The following is an 18,027-nucleotide window of genomic DNA, read 5'->3' on the forward strand; positions in this document are numbered from 1 at the left end:
GATGTACACTAAATGCATTTCAGGTAAGCTGCTGCCTAACAACCTATAGGAAAGCACAATAATCAGATGATAAACTGTCTCCAAATCCAGCTTCCAGGAAGTTTACCTATAGATTGAAACACCATCAATGGAATTTAGACACTAGTGATCTTTAAGTACAAAGGGCCTGGGTATCCTAACCTCATCATCTTGATCTTTTTCTTCCAATATCACATCTGTACTCAATCTTTTTTTTTTTTTGAGACGGAGTCTTGCTCTGTTGCCCAGGCTGGAGTGCAGTGGCGCGATTTCGGCTCACTGCAACCTCCACCTCCCGGGTTCAAGCAATTCTCCTGAGTAGCTGGGACTACAGTAGGTGCACGCCAATCTGTACCCAATCTTTTTGGGGTCTGCAGCATTGTCCACTCAACACAGAAACTGGACATGAGCATTTTTTAGTTCTATTATGTGCCTAGTACAGAGGCTTATTCAGCAGGTAGTTAAATATTTGGTGAAAGGAGGTAAATCTTGAAAATATATAAGCATTATCCAAAAAAGTTTTATTTTTGTAAGAAACAAGAATAGGTCAGGTGTGGTGGCTCACGCCTGTATCCCCAGCACTTTGGGAGGCGGAGGAGGGTGGATTGTTTGAGCTCAGGAGTTCAAGACCAGCCCAGGCAACATGATGAAACCCAATCTCTACACAAAATACATTAGACAGGCATAGTGGTGCACACTTGTAGTCCCAGCTATTCAGGGGGCTGAGGTGGGAGGATCACTTGAGCCTGGGAGGTTGAGGCTGCAGTAAGCCATGTTTGCGCCACTGCACTCTAGCCTGCATGACAAAGCAAGATCCTGTCTCAAAGAAAAAAAAGGAAACAAAAAAGACTAAAAGTTAAAAAAATTATATATAAGAAAATTATAGAAATAGCTTCTATACCCTATTGGTCCATTCAAAAGTTCACAAGGGACTCAGGTTATAACGTAACGAGTAAGTCCTCCCCCTCGGACCTCTGACAGCCTCCGGCAGTGTCGTAAAATATTCAGTAACACGTGAAACTTCTTGTCAACTTTCAAAGTCGTGAACTCCTTTATGTCAGCTTCCACTATAAAATAACGACCTAAAAATAAAGATATTAGTGATAACTTTTATAAGGCCAACTTGCAAAAGAGTCTTTAATACATTAAATTGTGAATATGAATGGTATTAATCGTTTTTACTGTTAGTATCCAATAAAACGAGTAACTAGTATTCTTGCTAAAATAATAATTATTCTATCAATAGAAGTTGCATGCATTATATTTATTAGGTCACTAGCTATCTGTTGGTATCGCTTGAACAATTCACTTTTCAAGAAGCAATATGATGTACTGGTTACCAGAATAATACCCGTAACAGTGCTATCACTTAACTGGATGGCCTTGGACAAGCAAGTTAAGCTCTCTTTGCCTAGTCTGCAAATTGGGAGTAATAATAGTAAGTGACACGGGTGTTATAAGGATTGAAGCTCTTGGCACACTCTCTGCCGTACAGAAAGTAGCTATATCAACAGGACTAGCTGTTATCATTACTATTCAATTTCTCAAAACATTGGGCCTAGTTCCACAATAGACTCTATCTAGCAGTGTTTCTCAGGCTCAGCACTACAGACACTGTGAGCCCGATAATTCATTTTGTGGGTGCTATCCTGTGCACTGCCGGCTGTTACAGCAGCATCCCTGGCCTCTACCTACTAGATGCCAGGAGCACCCAGCTCCAACAACCAAAAATGTCTCCAGACATGGTAAAATGTCCCCTGGTAGGATAACTGCTCCTGGTTGGGAATTCATTTCCCATGATCTAGTTATACTCAGAACAGTTCACATGTACACATATATATGCTGCCATTTTACCTTTGGTATCCTTTGTTTCTTCATCAATAAATCTGTGATAGAGATTTCTGGCCACAGAATTCATAGACTTTTTTGGCTGATGTAGGATTTTATATTTACTAATTACTGCCTTGTTGATTTCTTTAATAACATCATTAATTTGACCATAGGTTAAGCGGGATTTCATGTACCTATAAAGAGGTATATGGTTAATTATTGTTTTAAAGAATCATCATACAAAATTACTTTCCTTGAAAAACATAAGTATGGTGACTTTGTATGATAGTAAAACTATAGTACCCTTTATAAGAACAATTTTATATCAACTTCCAAATAAACCGGACAGCTGAATAATTAAATAGAGGTGACAACATACCAGGGCTTACCTTCTCTAACTATTAACCTCTACTGTTTACCTATGGATATAAGCTCTCAAATTCTGATTCAAATGGACTGATTAACTGCAACATATAAGTTTATTTAAACATTAATTTTTAAATGTGACAAAGGAAAAATTTAAATATTAATAAATTATACAACTCATAGCACTCTGGTGCTATGTAAAAACCATTACTTGTTCAGAGAAAGAAAGAGAAAAAAAGGAGGAGGAGGAAGGGAAGATGAAGGACAACAAAGAAGACCACAACAAGGATGACAATGAAAATTAAGACAAAGAGGAATTAATAGGGTAGGCGATGTACAGGAGTGAGTGACTGGAAGCTGCCCGGGCAGAGGAGAATCAAAGAGTAGCCATGATGTTTTTTATGCCCTAGCTCAAATTCCCTTAGAGCACTGTCTATTTCACTCTGAATTCTACTCTTTAAGCTCCCTCCTGTCCGTCCTCCCAGTCACCATGGAGTCTTAGAATATAAAAATAGGAGACTCTCAATTTTGAATGTTTTGAACACACCAAAAACAAAACTTGATGATCTGCTTCAATTTGTCTCTTCAACAAATGATAAGTTCAGTAAGTTAAGCTCTGTCCTTCACTTCCATTCAAAGTAGCAGCTTTCTAGTCAAAACTTCCTTGATAAAATGATATAGAAGTTTATTTAAAAGAAAATGTTAGGCCAGGCACGATGGCTCACGCCTGTAATCCCAGCACTTTGAGAGGCCGAGGCGGGCGGATCACGGGGTCAGCAGATCGAGACCATCCTGGCTAACACGGTGAAACCCGTCTCTACTAAAAATACAAAAACTAGCCGGGTGTGGTGGCAGGCACCTGTAGTCCCAGCTACTCGGGAGGCTGAGGCAGGAGAATGGCGTGAACCCGGGAGGCGGAGCTTGCAGTGAGCCAAGATTGTGCCACTGCACTCCAGCCTGAGTGACAGAACGAGACTCTGTCTCAAAAAAAAAAAAAAAGAAAAAGAAGAAAGAAAATGTTCGTATTTCCAAAAAGCACTCATTTTCATTATTCCTCTCTTTTCTAAATTCATTTTTGCTGTCCTGTTTTTTCTAACCACAGTTTCTACAAACTCTAATACCTCAGCTCTCCACAATGCACTTATAAATTCCTTCAAATCCTCTCAACTACCACCTTGATTTGCTCAATAGTCATCCCTAATCTCTGCCAATGTTTTCCACTTTAACTCTACTCTCAGCACCATTTGTTTTAAAGTAAATAAAAACTCTATGCTTGGAAAACATGACTTGTTACCCTAATCTTCTATCTTCATTTCTCATTGATTAAATAACCCCAGGTTGAAAAATGAATACTCCACCATGACCATTCTAATTTCCTTCCAATAGCTCTTCATGGAAGCATTTTCCAAAAATCCTTTACTCCACTGTCCCTCACAGTCATCTGCTCGTCACATTAGCTCAGCCAATGAGCAACAACAACAAAGACTAAAGCTGAATAGCATCAGAGCATTGAACAGTTTTCATGAAAATAAAGCTGTCAATAAAGGAAATGACCACCAGTGTGGTGGCTCACACCTGTAATCTCAGCACTTTGGGAGGCCAAGGCAGGTGGATCACTTGAGATCAGGAGTTTGAGACCAGCCTGACCAACATGGTGAAACCCCATCTCTACTAAAAATAGAAAAATTAGCTGGGTGTGGTGGCACACACCTGTGGTCCCAGCTACTTGGGAGACCGAACCATGACAATTGCTTGAGCCCAGGAGGCAGAGGTTGCAGTGAGCCAAGATCATGCCACTGCACTCCAGCCTGGGGGACAGAGTGAGACTGTCTCAGAAACAGAAGTAGTAAACAAAACAAAACAAAGTCAAAGGAAATGACAAAATGACCCCCCCTTGCCAAAAAAAAAAAAAGACTAAAGAGCAATGTCAACGTCCTCACTAGTCTTGGACTTGTAAAAGAGCCAGGTATTTTTCAAGTGGCTAACTGGTAGCAATTTTTAAGTAGTAGGTAACACTAGCAGGTGTGAGATTAGGTTGGGCATTCTCACACACTACCAACAGGGGTAAAAACTGGTATGCAGCACTCTGACGTGTCAAGAGCTTGGAAACTGTCACTGCCATCCTCACAGCAAGAGCAAACAAAGCTGGTAACTCTTCTCAGAGAATCGAGGTCACGGGGCCAAACACTGCCTCCAAAACAGGAGAGACAAGCAAATACAGAGAATCATAGTTTCCTAGGAACAGAAGCCACTGGAGTGAGTAACTGCAGGAACATTCAAATAGTAACTGACAAACTGCTAAGGCTCAGTTTGAACTGGCTTGAGAGTTAAAAACTGGTGATCCAGTTTAGGAAACCCCCATACTTTCACGAGTTTTACTTCCAGGAACCACCCCTGCCTTCCCCCCAGGTTTTCAAAATGAGGATCAGAGAAAAATTCTTCTGAGCATCAGCAAGAGGAGGGAAAAAGTAATTATTTTGAAATAGGGCAGGTAAAAGTAGAGCAGTTCTGTTATTCAAAACAAAGACCTGCCCTCAAGGAAAACTACTTGACTAAGAACCTTATCTGACCTAGGGGAAGGGTAATTAGACAATTTCAGCCCCGTCTAGCTAAGAAACACTTTAGAAGGTCACAGGCCAGAGATGCAGAACCCCTAAAAAGCCTGAGATTTAATCATAAGATTGTAGAATGCTTCTCCTCTCCAACACCTTACCACCACTACAACAAGGTTACAGGAATGCATTAGTGAACTAACACTGAGCAAGCTACATGACACAGAATCTATTAAGAAAAAATTTCTAAGGAAACTCAAAGACGACAGAGGAGACAAAAGAAATGGGAACTAGGGCCGGGCGCCCTGGCTCACGCCTGTAATTCCAGCACTTTGGGAGGCCAAGGTGGGCGGATCACAAGGTCAGGAGATTGAGACCATCCTGGCTAACACGGTGAAACCCCGTCTCTACTAAAAATACAAAAAATTAGACCAGCATGGTGGCGGCGGGTGCCTGTAGTCCCAGCTACTCTGGAGGCTGAGGCAGGAGAATGGCGTGAACCCAGGAGGCGGAGCTTGCAGTGAGCTGAGATCGGGCCACTGCACTCCAGCCTGGGCGACAGAGCGAGACTCCGTCTCAAAAAAAAAAAAGAAGATACGTCAATAGATACTTCCCAAACTAAAATGCAAAGAGAAATACAAAAAAGAACAGAAAACCCAAGAACTGTGAGGTAATCACAAAAAAGTATAACATACAGGTAATGGGAATACCAGAGGAGAGGAAGGAAGATATGCAAAGAATTCTTAAAATTCAATGAGAAGAAAACAAACAACCCACTTTAAAAACGGGCTCAAGACCTGAACAGATATCTCATCAAAGAAGATATGCAAATGGAAAATAAGTATATCAATATGAAAAGATGCTCAGCATTCCCTTTGATAGCTCAGCTGGTAGAGCAGGGGACTGTAATACTTGCTGAAAAGATGCTCAATGTCAAATGTCACTAGGGAATTGTAAAGTACAATAATTAGATACCACTACACACCTATCAGAGTGACTAAAATCCAGAACACTGGCAATACCAAATGATAAAGAGGATGTGAAGCAAGAGGAATGTTCTGTCATTGCTGATGGGAATGCAAAATGGTATAGCCATTGGCAGGTTTTTACAAAACTGAACATACTCTCACATGATCCAGCAATTACACTCCTAAGTATTTACCCAAATGAGTTGAAAACATGTCCACACAAAACCTGCACATGAATGTTTTTAGCAGCTTTATTCATAATTGCACCAAAATGGAAGGAACTAAGATTGCTTCAATAGGTGAATGAATAAAGAAACCAGTACATCCATACAATGGAGTACTATTTAGTGTTAAAAAGAAATGAGCTATCAAACCACAAAAAGATACAAGGGATCATAAATCCTTATTTCTAAGTAAAAGAAGCCGGTCAGAGAACACTACATACTGTATGACTCTTAACCATGTAACATTCTGGGGTTCAGTGGGAGATAGAAAGAGGTGGGATACAAGGCACTTTTAGTATAGTGAAACATTTTAGGATAGTGAAATTCTTCTGTATGATACAGTAATGGTAGACACATGATATCATGCTTTTGTCAAAACCCACAGAATGTACAACACAGAATAAATCCTAACACAAACTAAGGATGTTAGTTAATAGTAATGTATCGATATTGGTTTGACAACTGTAACAGATATGTCATACCAATGCTCTGTTACTGAGGAAAACTGTGTGCAGGGAAGAAGCGGTATGAGACCACTAGTATCTGCTCAATTTTTCTGTAAACCTAACAAAGGTTCTAAGAAATACACTTTATTAAATAAAACAACAACCAAAACAAACTAGTATGAATAACTCTCTAGAAAGCAAAATAATCATGATCTTTGCCTCAGGGACTCTCCTCCTAAGACTCTATCCCAAGGAAATAAAAAAATTGCAAAACAGCTTTGTCTAAAAGATATTTCATTGTACCCTTATTTATAACAATAAAGTCAACCCAAATATGTAATGAGGAAATGCTTCAATAAATTATTGGATAGCTACATATTATATGACTATTAAGATAGAAAAATTATCATAATAAAAGGATAGTAAGTTGCATTTACAGTATAACTACATTGCTAAAATAACAGGTATAAGAAATACCTGTTATACATGTATAGTTAAATAAAATCTGGAAAGCTATACCCTACCTTATCTGAATGGTAGAATTACAGATGAGTTTTACTTTTTGACAACAAACACTTCCTAGCAACATGTATTATTCGTATAATAAAAAGGTAACAAGAAATGTAACATAATATAAAGCTTAGAGGTTAAGCAAAGCCCTGGAATTATGAGTTTAAAAACATGGATTTTCATAATTGGTTCCCCATTATTGCCATATGTAAGAGGCAAAGGAGACCACCCTCTAGGGGAAGCCTTTTGTCTTATTCATTCTTCTATTCAGAGCGACCCAGGGCCTGGAATATAACACAGGCTCAAACAAGCGTGGGGTGCAATGCACAAATGGAAACCAAACACAACATACTCCATTCTCATTCTCAAGTCTATACAACTCATTCAATTTCCTTAAAATTACCACAAAACTGAGTCTACTTCTATAATATAATTGGTAAATCTGTAACACAGAAAGGTCTGAGAGGACTTAAGCAAAGAATTGATCCATCTCTAGACCTCTCTATGAAGGGGTTTTACAACAAAAATCTTCAAAATTTTACTGCATTTTCACAGTATAATGTGAAACGTTTTAAAAAGATCAATATTTGAACACAGCATATTACAATTAATATAATTAAGCTTTATGATTTAAACAATCATCTATGTTATTAAGCGGTTGAACATTATTTATCTTAAATACTTACGAAGGAACACCATTGAACTCATCACAAGTTATAAATGGCATTTCCTTAATACTTCTTTGTTCTTTGGGAGGCTTCTTTATGGGTTCAGGTTCCTCAACTTTGAATGGTTCTTCAGGATCAAGATCTGATCCCTTAACACTACAGAACAGAGATGTACATACATACAGGCAACTGTCAGAAATAAGCAGCATACTGCAAAGTTTTCCCAACTGAAAATAATAATAAATACATAACTCATCCTGTTATAATCTCACTGCCAACTTTTTTTTGTATTCCTATGTCTATTGTTCATGAAAATCTAAACAGTGAAGGAAATGTTGAAAAATTAAGTTCCCAAATCTTCAGTAATATAGCTATATTTATTTACATGTAATACGATATCTTCATCAGTTCTCCCACTGGCTCCTCAAAGTCAGTAAGTTAACAGCTTTGCGGCTTCATGGCTTCTCTTAACCCCTTCCTGACATCCCTAACTCTGAATCTGGAAACATCAGTTACCTTAGACTTCTGTTTATTCTAATTTATCCTGATGGTTACTCGTGTCAGTCCCTGTGGATTGCAGAGTCATTTTAGTTGCCAGCATGATCATGGGTCACCCCAGATTCAATCTGCCCAATTTTTAGAGTGAGAAGCCTACTAATATATCTCCTGCCCCACTAGCAAACAAAGTCTAGAAACACACTATAGCTCCTCGGTTCCTTAACTGCCAGGGATGTGGCCAGCAGTAAGTCAAGATACAGGAAAGATGACACCAGATATAAGAAACAGTAGGGGCTGCTATAACTACACATCATAACAGGTAGAAGAAATGCCTGTTATATATGTGTAGTTACGTAAAATCTGGAAAGCTATACCCTATCTTATCTGAATGGTAGAATTACAGATGAGTTTTATTTTCTGACAACAAACACTTTCTAGCAACATGTATTATTTGTATAATAAAAAGGTAACAAGAAATGTAATATAATATAAAGCTTAGAAGTTAAGCAAAGCCCTAGAATTATGAGTGGGAGGATGGCCACAGGAGCAAACCAAGGGAATCCCCAGAAAGGCAGGAAGCGAGAGCCCAAGATGACAGTCGAATGCCAGACACAGATGGCAACCAGCCTTACTGAGGTGGTGTGACTCGGCCATGCTGCACGCTGTCAAGATAAAGATGCCCAATGCACCATAATCCTTCTGTGAATCCTAACATATGAGATTCCACTGTGAGACTGGATGAATCGTATCTGTACTTGTTTGTCTTGACCATGTGTTGAGGAAGCACCTGAGTGCTCCCTTTATGCCCTGCTGTGTTTATCAGCTGAAAATAACCATTTTGACCTACAGAAAGGTTCTGCTCTGACCTACCCCTGAGAGTTGAAGCTAGGCCATAGTGAGCTTAGAAGAAAATTCCTCCTATTCCCCTGATCAAATTCTTGCTGGATGTACAATGACAGGTAATGTGAGAAAGAGCGAGACAGGATAAAGATGCCAATTCCTCACCGAGGTGATGGTAGGATATATGGGTAACAAGAGAGCCAGGTCTTCGAGATACAAAGCAGGCCACTGAATCACGGGAACTAGATGTCCTATCAAGGCTAGAGCTGGACATTTGAGAGCATTAACAGTGGAGTTAGGTAAGAATGAGTAAAGCAGGTAGGAGAGATCTATAATCTAAAGCAGGGGAGAGAAAAAGGAGGCAGCCAAGTCAGAGATGTGGGCTGACAACTAAGAAAACATAGTGGCAGTGCAGAAAACAGAATTTCAAAAACAAAAAGGCGGTATGCAAAATGAAATCTTAGAAGTAGAACCAGGGCTGACAAGGGATTTTTGACCTCTTTGTGACCTTCAACCACCCTAGGTATGGTGGCAATGACAGCCAAAAGCCAGGTGTTAAGGCCTTGGGGAAAAAACCACCACAGACATACCTTGTAAGTGCGGAGAGAGGATAGACATTTGAGGGGAAAAAAGAGCTAAGCTTATTGTTCATTTGGCTTTTATTTATTTATGTATTTATTTATTTTGAGGCAGGATCTTACTCTGTCACCCAGACTGGAGTATAGTGGCACCATCAGGTCTCACCACAGCCTTGACATGCCAGGCTCAAGCAATCCTCCTGCCTTAGCTCCCTGAGTAGCTGGGACTACAGGGGTGTGCCACTGTGTCTGGCTAATTTTTTATATTTTTAGCAGAGACGGGGTTTCGCCATGTTGCCCAGGCTAGTCTCAAACTCTTGGGCTCAAGCAATCTGCCTGCCTCGGCTTCCCAAAATGCTAGGATTATAGGCGTGAGCCACTGTGCCCAGCCTCTTTGGCTATTTTTAAAATGGTAACTTCCTTACGGTTATTTTTACCCAAAGGCAGTGGTTCTCAAGGGTCAAGGAAGATTTTGCCCTCAGTGGCATTTGGCAACGTCTGGAGACCTTTTTCATTGTCATGAATGGGTGGGATAGGAGGAATGCTACCAGAATCTAGTGGGCAGAGATCAAGAACACTGCTCAATGTCTATTCTCATAACAAAAAATTAACCTGCCTAAAATGTCAAGGAAGCTGAGGTTGACAAACTGCTCTAAGGAAAAGAAATGAGTGGAAAGAGAGAGGCTAGAGAGACTTGCCCTTAGCAAACTGGGAAAGAGGTGTTAGATTTTCCTCAGAGATAGCAAGATAAGAACACTGGTGAACATAGTAGGAAATAATGTTTTTAGTATAGGTGACAAAAAACTAGATCATTGCTGACAAAACTGCAAGTACATGAAGAGCAAAAGGCTTTGAAGTATTTGTTTTCATGGGTTTATAAATCCAGATAGCAAGAATAATTATAAATACACTTACCAGCTCTGGGCTACTGTTACTTGAGGCAAATGGGAAGGAATGTTTTCTTTAAGATGTTCTACGTCTTTGTAATCTTCTTCAAGAGATTCACAGAGTTCCTAAAATTTAAAATGCTCACAATAAGTCTCTGTCCTCCCCACGTATGTTTTAAGATATTCTAAAGAGCAGGGAAAATGGTGAACCATAATCACAGTGACTATGGCCGGTCGCGGTGCTCACGCCTGTAAATCCAGCACTTGGGGAGGCTGAGGCGGGTGGATCATGAGGTCAGGAGATCAAGACCATCCTGGCTAACACAGTGAAACCCCGTCTCTACTAAAAATACAAAAAATTAGCCGGGCATGGTGGCACACGCCTGTAGTCCCAGCTACTCAGGAGGCTGAGGTGGGAGAACTGCTTGAAGCTGGGAGGCGGAGGTTGCAGTGAGCCGAGATTGCACCACTGCACTCCAGCCTGGGTGACAGAGTGAGACTTCGTCTCAAAAAATAAAAAAATAAAAAAAAAATCACACTGACTGTGAGTACCAATAATGCAGAATGAAGTGAAAAAGCAAGGAATCCAGCAATAAAAAATTGGTTTCTAGAGCTGTTTTTGGATGGTGGTAGTATTTTTCTCTACTGGATTTTTTTCAGAGAACAATCACTATAATCACATTGCAATTACAAAGCAGGACTAAAGCAAAGTCTTTCTCAAATACTTTAATCTTGGGAGATAACTAAGAAATATATAAAGAACTTATGTTTTTCATTATCATCAATTGCTTTTGTTGGCTTAGCAAATGCTCCCAAGTGTTATCTGTGTAACAGCAACTGTATTATCACAGCATGGTAATATACCCAGCTGGCAAGCACAAGATGCTGCTTTAGGATGACTTCCACTGTGGGCTACCTACATCCCAGCTTAATGAAAATTTCTACTTGATAGCTGGGATTTTTTTGGTCTCCAACGTTTACTAGAACTTCAGGCTATGAACTCATACAAATTTTAATGAGGAAACTATTCTGTGCCTTTGGATTCCCGCCATCTGGCTCCCAATCACAATGTGAACAGAAATTCCAAATAGCCTTCAGTTCTGAGTTGGGCATTCTCTAGGCCCACACCTAACCCCGGATATTCTTGAGCAGGTTAGAAGTGAAATACCAGTATTGGTTTCTGTTTTGAATTTATATAATGTCTTTTCCTTTAAGAGGTGAATGACATTCATGGATACCAATTCCATTTTGACTAATAGAGTGATAGGCATAATCATGCCCATTCCTATAGCTGAAAAATCTTTACAGACCTTAAGGATTATAGGCTGAATGCAGTCGGGGAGGTCCCTTGTTCAATCCCACTGAGCAATTCCCCGGCTCTAACAACGTGAGATAATTATGGTACAGACTATTTCCCCGTCGGGAAGTGCACAAGCACTTTTATTAGCTGAAGTCAATTTGAAGGCTTATTTAGAACAAAATGTGCCTGTGAATGAGGCTCAAGTTTTTCTTTACCTGAGAGCCCTTATATTACCTTTTATAAAAATATAGAAATGTAGACATATAAGGGAGCTAAGAAACAGTTCAATATGATCCATTATTTTTTCAAATGAGGATCTTGAAACCCCAAGAGGTAAAATAGCTTTCTCAGGGTGGCAGAGAATACCAAGGACCACCAAGGTAAGAATCCATATCTCCTCACCCAAAGCAGGTGTTCTTTACATACCACTCTACTAGAACATCATTGTTTAAATTAAAGCTACCAAGAATGATTAGCAAACTCTCCTTTCTAGTAAAGTTCAATTCCACTGGCCATCAGCAGAAAGAAGTAGCTGTGGAGCTCTGAATTCCATTATACTAGGAAAATAAAACATAAATGGCATACTGTACCATTAATAATTCATAAACCGAAAACATTATAAACAAAGCATCCTTAAGAATTACTTGATGATTAGGGAGTTTGTATGTATTGCCTTTTTACTGCTTCCTCATTAGAGAAACATTACCTTGAGTGAATTGTTGGTTTGTTCTTGATACTGAATTTCCAATTCCAATTTATTTAGAAGTTCATTTACTACAATGATCTCATCTCCTATTTTATTTAATACTGTCTTCAAGGTAGGTTCCTGGCCTGTTATAAACAAAAATAAAATAGAAAACAAAGTGTATAGAAGAGCAGTAGCTGCAAGTACTCATGCAAACTCTTGGAACAGATAGCTGTACCTTAGAGATGGGTGGAAAAAGGACTATTGCTTTAGCCCCTAGAAACTGACTCCATGGATAATCTTAAGACCTCATTTCTCTTTTTTTTTTGAGACGGAGTCTCACTCTGTCGCCCAGGTTGGAGTGCAGTGACCGGATCTCAGCTCACTGCAAGCTCCGCCTCCCGGGTTTACGCCATTCTCCTGCCTCAGCCTCCCCAGTAGCTGGGACTACAGGTGCCTGCCATCTCGCCCAGCTAGTTTTTTGTATTTTTTTTAGTAGAGACGGGGTTTCACCGTGTAGGCCAGGATGGTCTCGATCTCCTGACCTCGTGATCCACCCGTCTCGGCCTCCCAAAGTGCTGGGATTACAGGCTTGAGCCACCACGCCCGGCCCATTTCTAAGTAGTATGGAAGAGACGGAGAGGAGAGGCAAGGACAATGTCTCCCCTGCATCTTTTGTTTCTGGCAAATTCCTCCACTTATTAAAACATGTAGAAATGTTAGGTAAAACAAGCATCCTTCTACATCCACAGCTAAGCTTTCATGAGAAAAAGGCTAATCTCCAAGGGTTCCAATATGAAGGGGGAACCACAGTTCCCCCTCACACCAGGCAGTATGTGTGAGCTGAGGCTGCAGCAGCCGTAATCTGAGGAGTGTACAGCAATGCTGGACAGGAGGTTGTCAATCTCAGCACCAGAATATATTTGATTTTAATAGGGATAAGATCCAAGGTTTTGGGGCTTTAAAACACAGGGTGTTGGAAGTGAGAATCTCAAATGAGGCTGGGACCCTTCTTCATGAATAGATTTTCAGTGAAAGTTGTAATCACTCACCACAGAAATAAGCTTACGTTTTAGACAGGCCCTTCGGTGTGTGTGTGGAAGGGGCAGGAGTGAGGTTGAGGTGAAATTCTCTTTCAGAATTTGTAATACGGATTTGGAATTCATATTAACACTATTCACACTATGCAAAACCACCCCTAAGCAAACAAAGTAACGTAAAAAGTCACAAGCTGGTAATAACCCTGGGTACCCGGCAAAAACAAATGTAAGACATTCATAAAGTAGTATATTCTCATAGTCCCAATCCCACCTCCTAGCACCTCTCTCTAGCAACTGTCAGAGATTTGAGATGGATGAGAAAATCAGAGTCCCTTCCTCCCTAGAAATAAAAGAAGTAGTTTTTAAAAAAATTTAAGGGCAGATTAAAAGCACAAAAGAAAAACTACCTTCATAATTGAAGTTTCCCATCTGCATTTCCAGCAATCACAACAATGACATACACATAAGTAAAAGCAGACTTTGGCAGTATCTGTAGATTATGGAGGCAGTAAAGTGAACCAGGTCGAAGGCCTGAAGTCAGAGACACAAAGTACCTACCTCATTACTGCGAAGATAGGTGAAAGTACACATAAGGTGGGCTTAGCCCTGTCTAAAACCTAATACTCAGTAAATGCTAACTGCCATTCATCATCATTATGAGGAGTATATCATTCTATCTAATAGAGCAATGCTACTTGCATTTGACACTCAGCTCATAACAACTAAAACAAGTAAATGAGAGTACTGATGTCTCTACTGAGAATAATTTCAGTAGAATTAGTTGAATATAGTATTTCTTCCCCATACACTGGTATCTCAACTTTTAGTCACCTAAATTTTAGGGTTTTTTTTACCACTTTTTTTTTTTTTTTTTTTTTTTTTGAGACAGGGTCTTCTTGCTCTGTCACCCAGGCTGTAGTTCAGTGGCACCATCACAGCTCACTGTAGCCTCAACCTACCAGACTCAAGCAATCCTCCTGCCTCAGCCTCCTGAATAGCTGGGACTACAGGTAAGCGCCACCACGCCTGGCTAATTTTTTATTTTGTGTAGAGACAGGGTCTTATTATGTTACCAGGCTGGTCTCAAACTCCTAAGCTCAAGCGATCCGCCTGCCTCGGCCTCCCAAAGTGCTGGCATTACAGGCATGTGTCTGTCCACTGCTTTTCATGTAGTAATCTAGTCAGTTACAGAAGCCAAAGTAGCAAACAAATGAGCAGGCTTTATTTGATAGGCTATAGAGGCACACAAATTATTCTCCCCCCATACAAAATGACAGTTGACAACTGTGTAGGAATCTAATGGGTCTGACTGCTTCAGCCAGGCCTCATGCTTTGGTGGGTCATTTGAATTCAAGGCTTGATAGTTTTATAGATCTCCAAATTATATTTGTTTATCCAAGAGTAATCATAACCTCAGAAAGTGAATGTAAACAAGACAAATTATTAAACATCTAAAAGTCTTTTACAAATTACTTCAATCAAAATGGCAACAAATAGAAAGAGTACTAACATGGGAATCAAGAAACAGAAACTGTCACCCAACCAAGTACTCACGAGCTGAGGGACCTGGGCTAGCCACCTGACTTCTGACAGTCTCAATTTCCTCAGGTATGAAGTAAGGGGGCTCCTTAAGATGAACCCACAGTCCCTTTAGCTTTAAATTCCAGAGTATGTGAACCATAAACTGTAAAATGTATGAGGCTCCTTTATTAGTAGTTATCAATATAGGACTGAGAATATCAAGGTCCCTGGGAGGGGAGGTATAATTCGAAAGGGCCTATCTAACATTATAATTTCATATTTGAGAAAGTTTTCAAACTACCAATTCATAATACAAACTACAATACAAGTTCAACACAACCTTCCCAGCACATGGAATTCTGTCTGCCAACAAACCTTTACTCTCCCAGATAAGGTTAGGGTGTATATAATTCCTTAAACAATATTTTAGATTTGACAAGGATCATCTGTTTCTACGAAGTTTCATTGCATCATCCAATTTCAGCACATCAAAATATTTTCAAAGATACTTGCAATCTCCAACTTCATGGATGCTGAAATAATTTATTTCATTTTCAATTAGTTATTTCCCAGTGATATAGAGTAATAAGCTTCCTCCAAAGCAGGCTCTAAGATGGGTTATGGACTACTTTTACCTCTATGGATCTCTACATCAGTTTTTTTTTTTTTTTTACTTGTCTTTTAATACAGTGATGTGCCACATAACAGTGATTCAGTCAACAATGGACCACAAATATGGCAGTGGCCCCATAAAATTATAATGGAGCGGAAACATTCCTATTGCCTTGTGACATCGGAGCCATCATAACCTCATGGTGCAATGCATTATTCACATGTTTGTGGTGATGCTGGTGTAAACAAACTATAATGCCAGTATTATACAAATACAGCACATACAATTATGTATAGTACATAATAATTGACAATAAATGGTTACTACTTTATGTTATTTACTATACGATACTTGGTACTTTTTAGAGTGTACTCCTTCTACTTATTAAAAAAAAAAAAGTTAACTGTAAAATAGCCTCAGGCAGGTCCCTCCGGAGATATTCCAGAAGGCATTGTTACCATAGGAGATGACTGCTCCACACGTGGTACTGCCCCTGACAACCTTCTAGTGGAACAAGATGTGAATGTGGAAGACAGATGTTGATGATCCTGACCCTGCGTAGGCCTAGGCTAATGTGTGTGTGTGTATTCATTTTTGATAAAGTTTAAAAAGTTAAAAAAAAAGTAAAAAAACCTAATAAAGATATAAAAATATTTTTGTACACCTGTACGATGTATTTGTTTTAAGCTGTTATTAGAAAAGAATAAAAAAGCTAAGCCAAACTAAAAAGTTTATTAAGTAAAAAAGTTATAGTAAGCTAAGGTTAATGTATTATTGAAGATTTTTTTATATAAATTTAGTATAGCCTAAGTGTATAGTACTTATAAAGTCTACAGTAGTGTACAGTGATGTCCTAGGCCTTCACATTCACTCACTGTCACACCCACAGCAACTTCCAGTTCTGCAAGCTCCATTCATGGTTAAGTGGCCTATTCAGGTGTTCCACTGTTAATCTTTTACTGTATCTTTTCTATGTTTAGATACACAAATACTCACCATTGTGTTACACTTGCCTAAGGTATTCAGTACAGTCACTTGCTATACAGGTGTGTTGCCCAGAAGCAATAGGCTATACAGCCTAGACATGTAGTAGGCTGTACCATCTAGGTTTGTGTACATTTACGTACATTCTATGATGTGATGTTTGCACAACGACAAAATCATGTAATGCTTTTTCAGAACACATCTCCATCACTAAGCAATGCATGACTGTATCTCCATTTAGCTGTAGAACCATGGATGCCACATAACCTTCAAATCTTACCATTGGCCTATGTGTCTCAGAAAAACATAAGTAAATAATCTAATGAATATTCAGTTCATTGTTCAACATACCTTACATTTTTAGTATCCTCCGCAATACTAAAAATGACATTGGACTATTTAAAAAATCGTTGTTCAAAATCTAAAATTACCTAAGATGCAGTCACTCAACCAAGCAAAGATGTCATTCAGAGTGGAATAATCAAAATGCATTTTGTACATACGAAGTCAGTGGAATCTGTTTTACTTACCACAGTTTCTTAATGACAAGGTTTTCTTAATATTGCCAATCTTTTCATTAACATGAGAGCATAACTGTTCCAGATCTGAAGAGGCCATCCTTTAAGCCTCTGAAGAAAAAAATATAAACATATTCGTAACGAAAACCCACACAAATTTCTGTTCACTTTCGAAATCCAAGAATGGTCAATATCAAGTAAATCACAAGTCTTTGAAGGTTAAGCACAAATATTCAAGAGCAATTTCTTTCAATTCCACAACATTCAGTTTCTAACCACGGTACAGTACTGACTTGTCTTAGAGCCTCCGGCCATCGATGGATCCCAAACCAGGGTAAAGGGGATAAGCCTGAGTCCTTTCCTTTAAGGGTTCAGGAGGACAGACGCACTATTTATATATAAAGACAACATTGGTATTTTCTTTAAACACGCAAAATACGGACACAGTTTTTTAAAATATCTTACACGGTCAAAGAAATGGGCCCAGGTAATCATTTTTCCTGCGCTGTGAGGGGTTAGGGCTTTACAGTTTGGGATCGGTAAGGAGGCAGAGAAATAGGAAAGGACCAGTTTCCCACCCACTCCGCGGGTGAGAGAGAAGGGGCGGGTCTAAAGCATCCAGCCCCGTCCTGCCCCACGCCGGGCGCGGCCCGCGGCCCCCAGCCGCCAAGCAGTGCCTCAGGCGCTTCCGAAGGCAGGGTCCCCAACACACAGAGTCCAACCTCGAGTCGGTCGGGCAGCAAAAGGCTACTCGCCGCTGGGTCTCCAGCCGCGAATACCGCAGTCTCAGCCCGGGATGGTGTGACGCGACTCCGGGAGCAAAATTCAAAACGCCCGCCCGGCCCTGCGCAGCGCAGGCGCACATCCACACTTCCGAAACGCAGGCTCAGCGGGTGTTGAAGGTTTGCGTCTTCCGGGGCCACAGCTGGGCGGGGAAGGAGGCGTGGCCGAGCCGGGAAAAGGCGGTGCGAGGGCGAGGGC

At 40.0% G+C, this 18,027-nt stretch overlaps 1 protein-coding gene across 2 annotated transcripts; it reads right to left on the reverse strand.

Moving 5' to 3' along the window:
* Positions 1 to 239: 239 nt before the first annotated feature.
* On the reverse strand, positions 240 to 17,937 carry SKA1 (spindle and kinetochore associated complex subunit 1). 2 transcript variants are annotated; one of them, XM_023207464.2, is made up of 7 exons: positions 17,769 to 17,937; positions 17,059 to 17,157; positions 12,392 to 12,516; positions 10,414 to 10,511; positions 7,601 to 7,738; positions 1,873 to 2,042; positions 240 to 1,100 (listed from the first exon to the last, which is right to left on the reverse strand). In XM_023207464.2, exons 2-7 carry the CDS (start codon positions 17,144 to 17,146, stop codon positions 952 to 954), a joined length of 768 nt encoding a protein of 255 aa, XP_023063232.1. In that variant the 5' UTR covers positions 17,147 to 17,157; positions 17,769 to 17,937; the 3' UTR covers positions 240 to 951. The 2 variants fall into 2 exon arrangements, with proteins under 2 accessions (XP_023063232.1, XP_023063233.1); XM_023207465.2 differs by lacking the exons at positions 17,059 to 17,157; positions 17,769 to 17,937 and adding an exon at positions 13,818 to 14,034.
* Between the last annotated feature and the right edge of the window lie 90 nt (positions 17,938 to 18,027).

Source organism: Piliocolobus tephrosceles, chromosome 18 (genome assembly GCF_002776525.5).
Source record: "Piliocolobus tephrosceles isolate RC106 chromosome 18, ASM277652v3, whole genome shotgun sequence".
In the NCBI taxonomy this organism is placed as follows: domain Eukaryota; kingdom Metazoa; phylum Chordata; class Mammalia; order Primates; family Cercopithecidae; genus Piliocolobus; species Piliocolobus tephrosceles.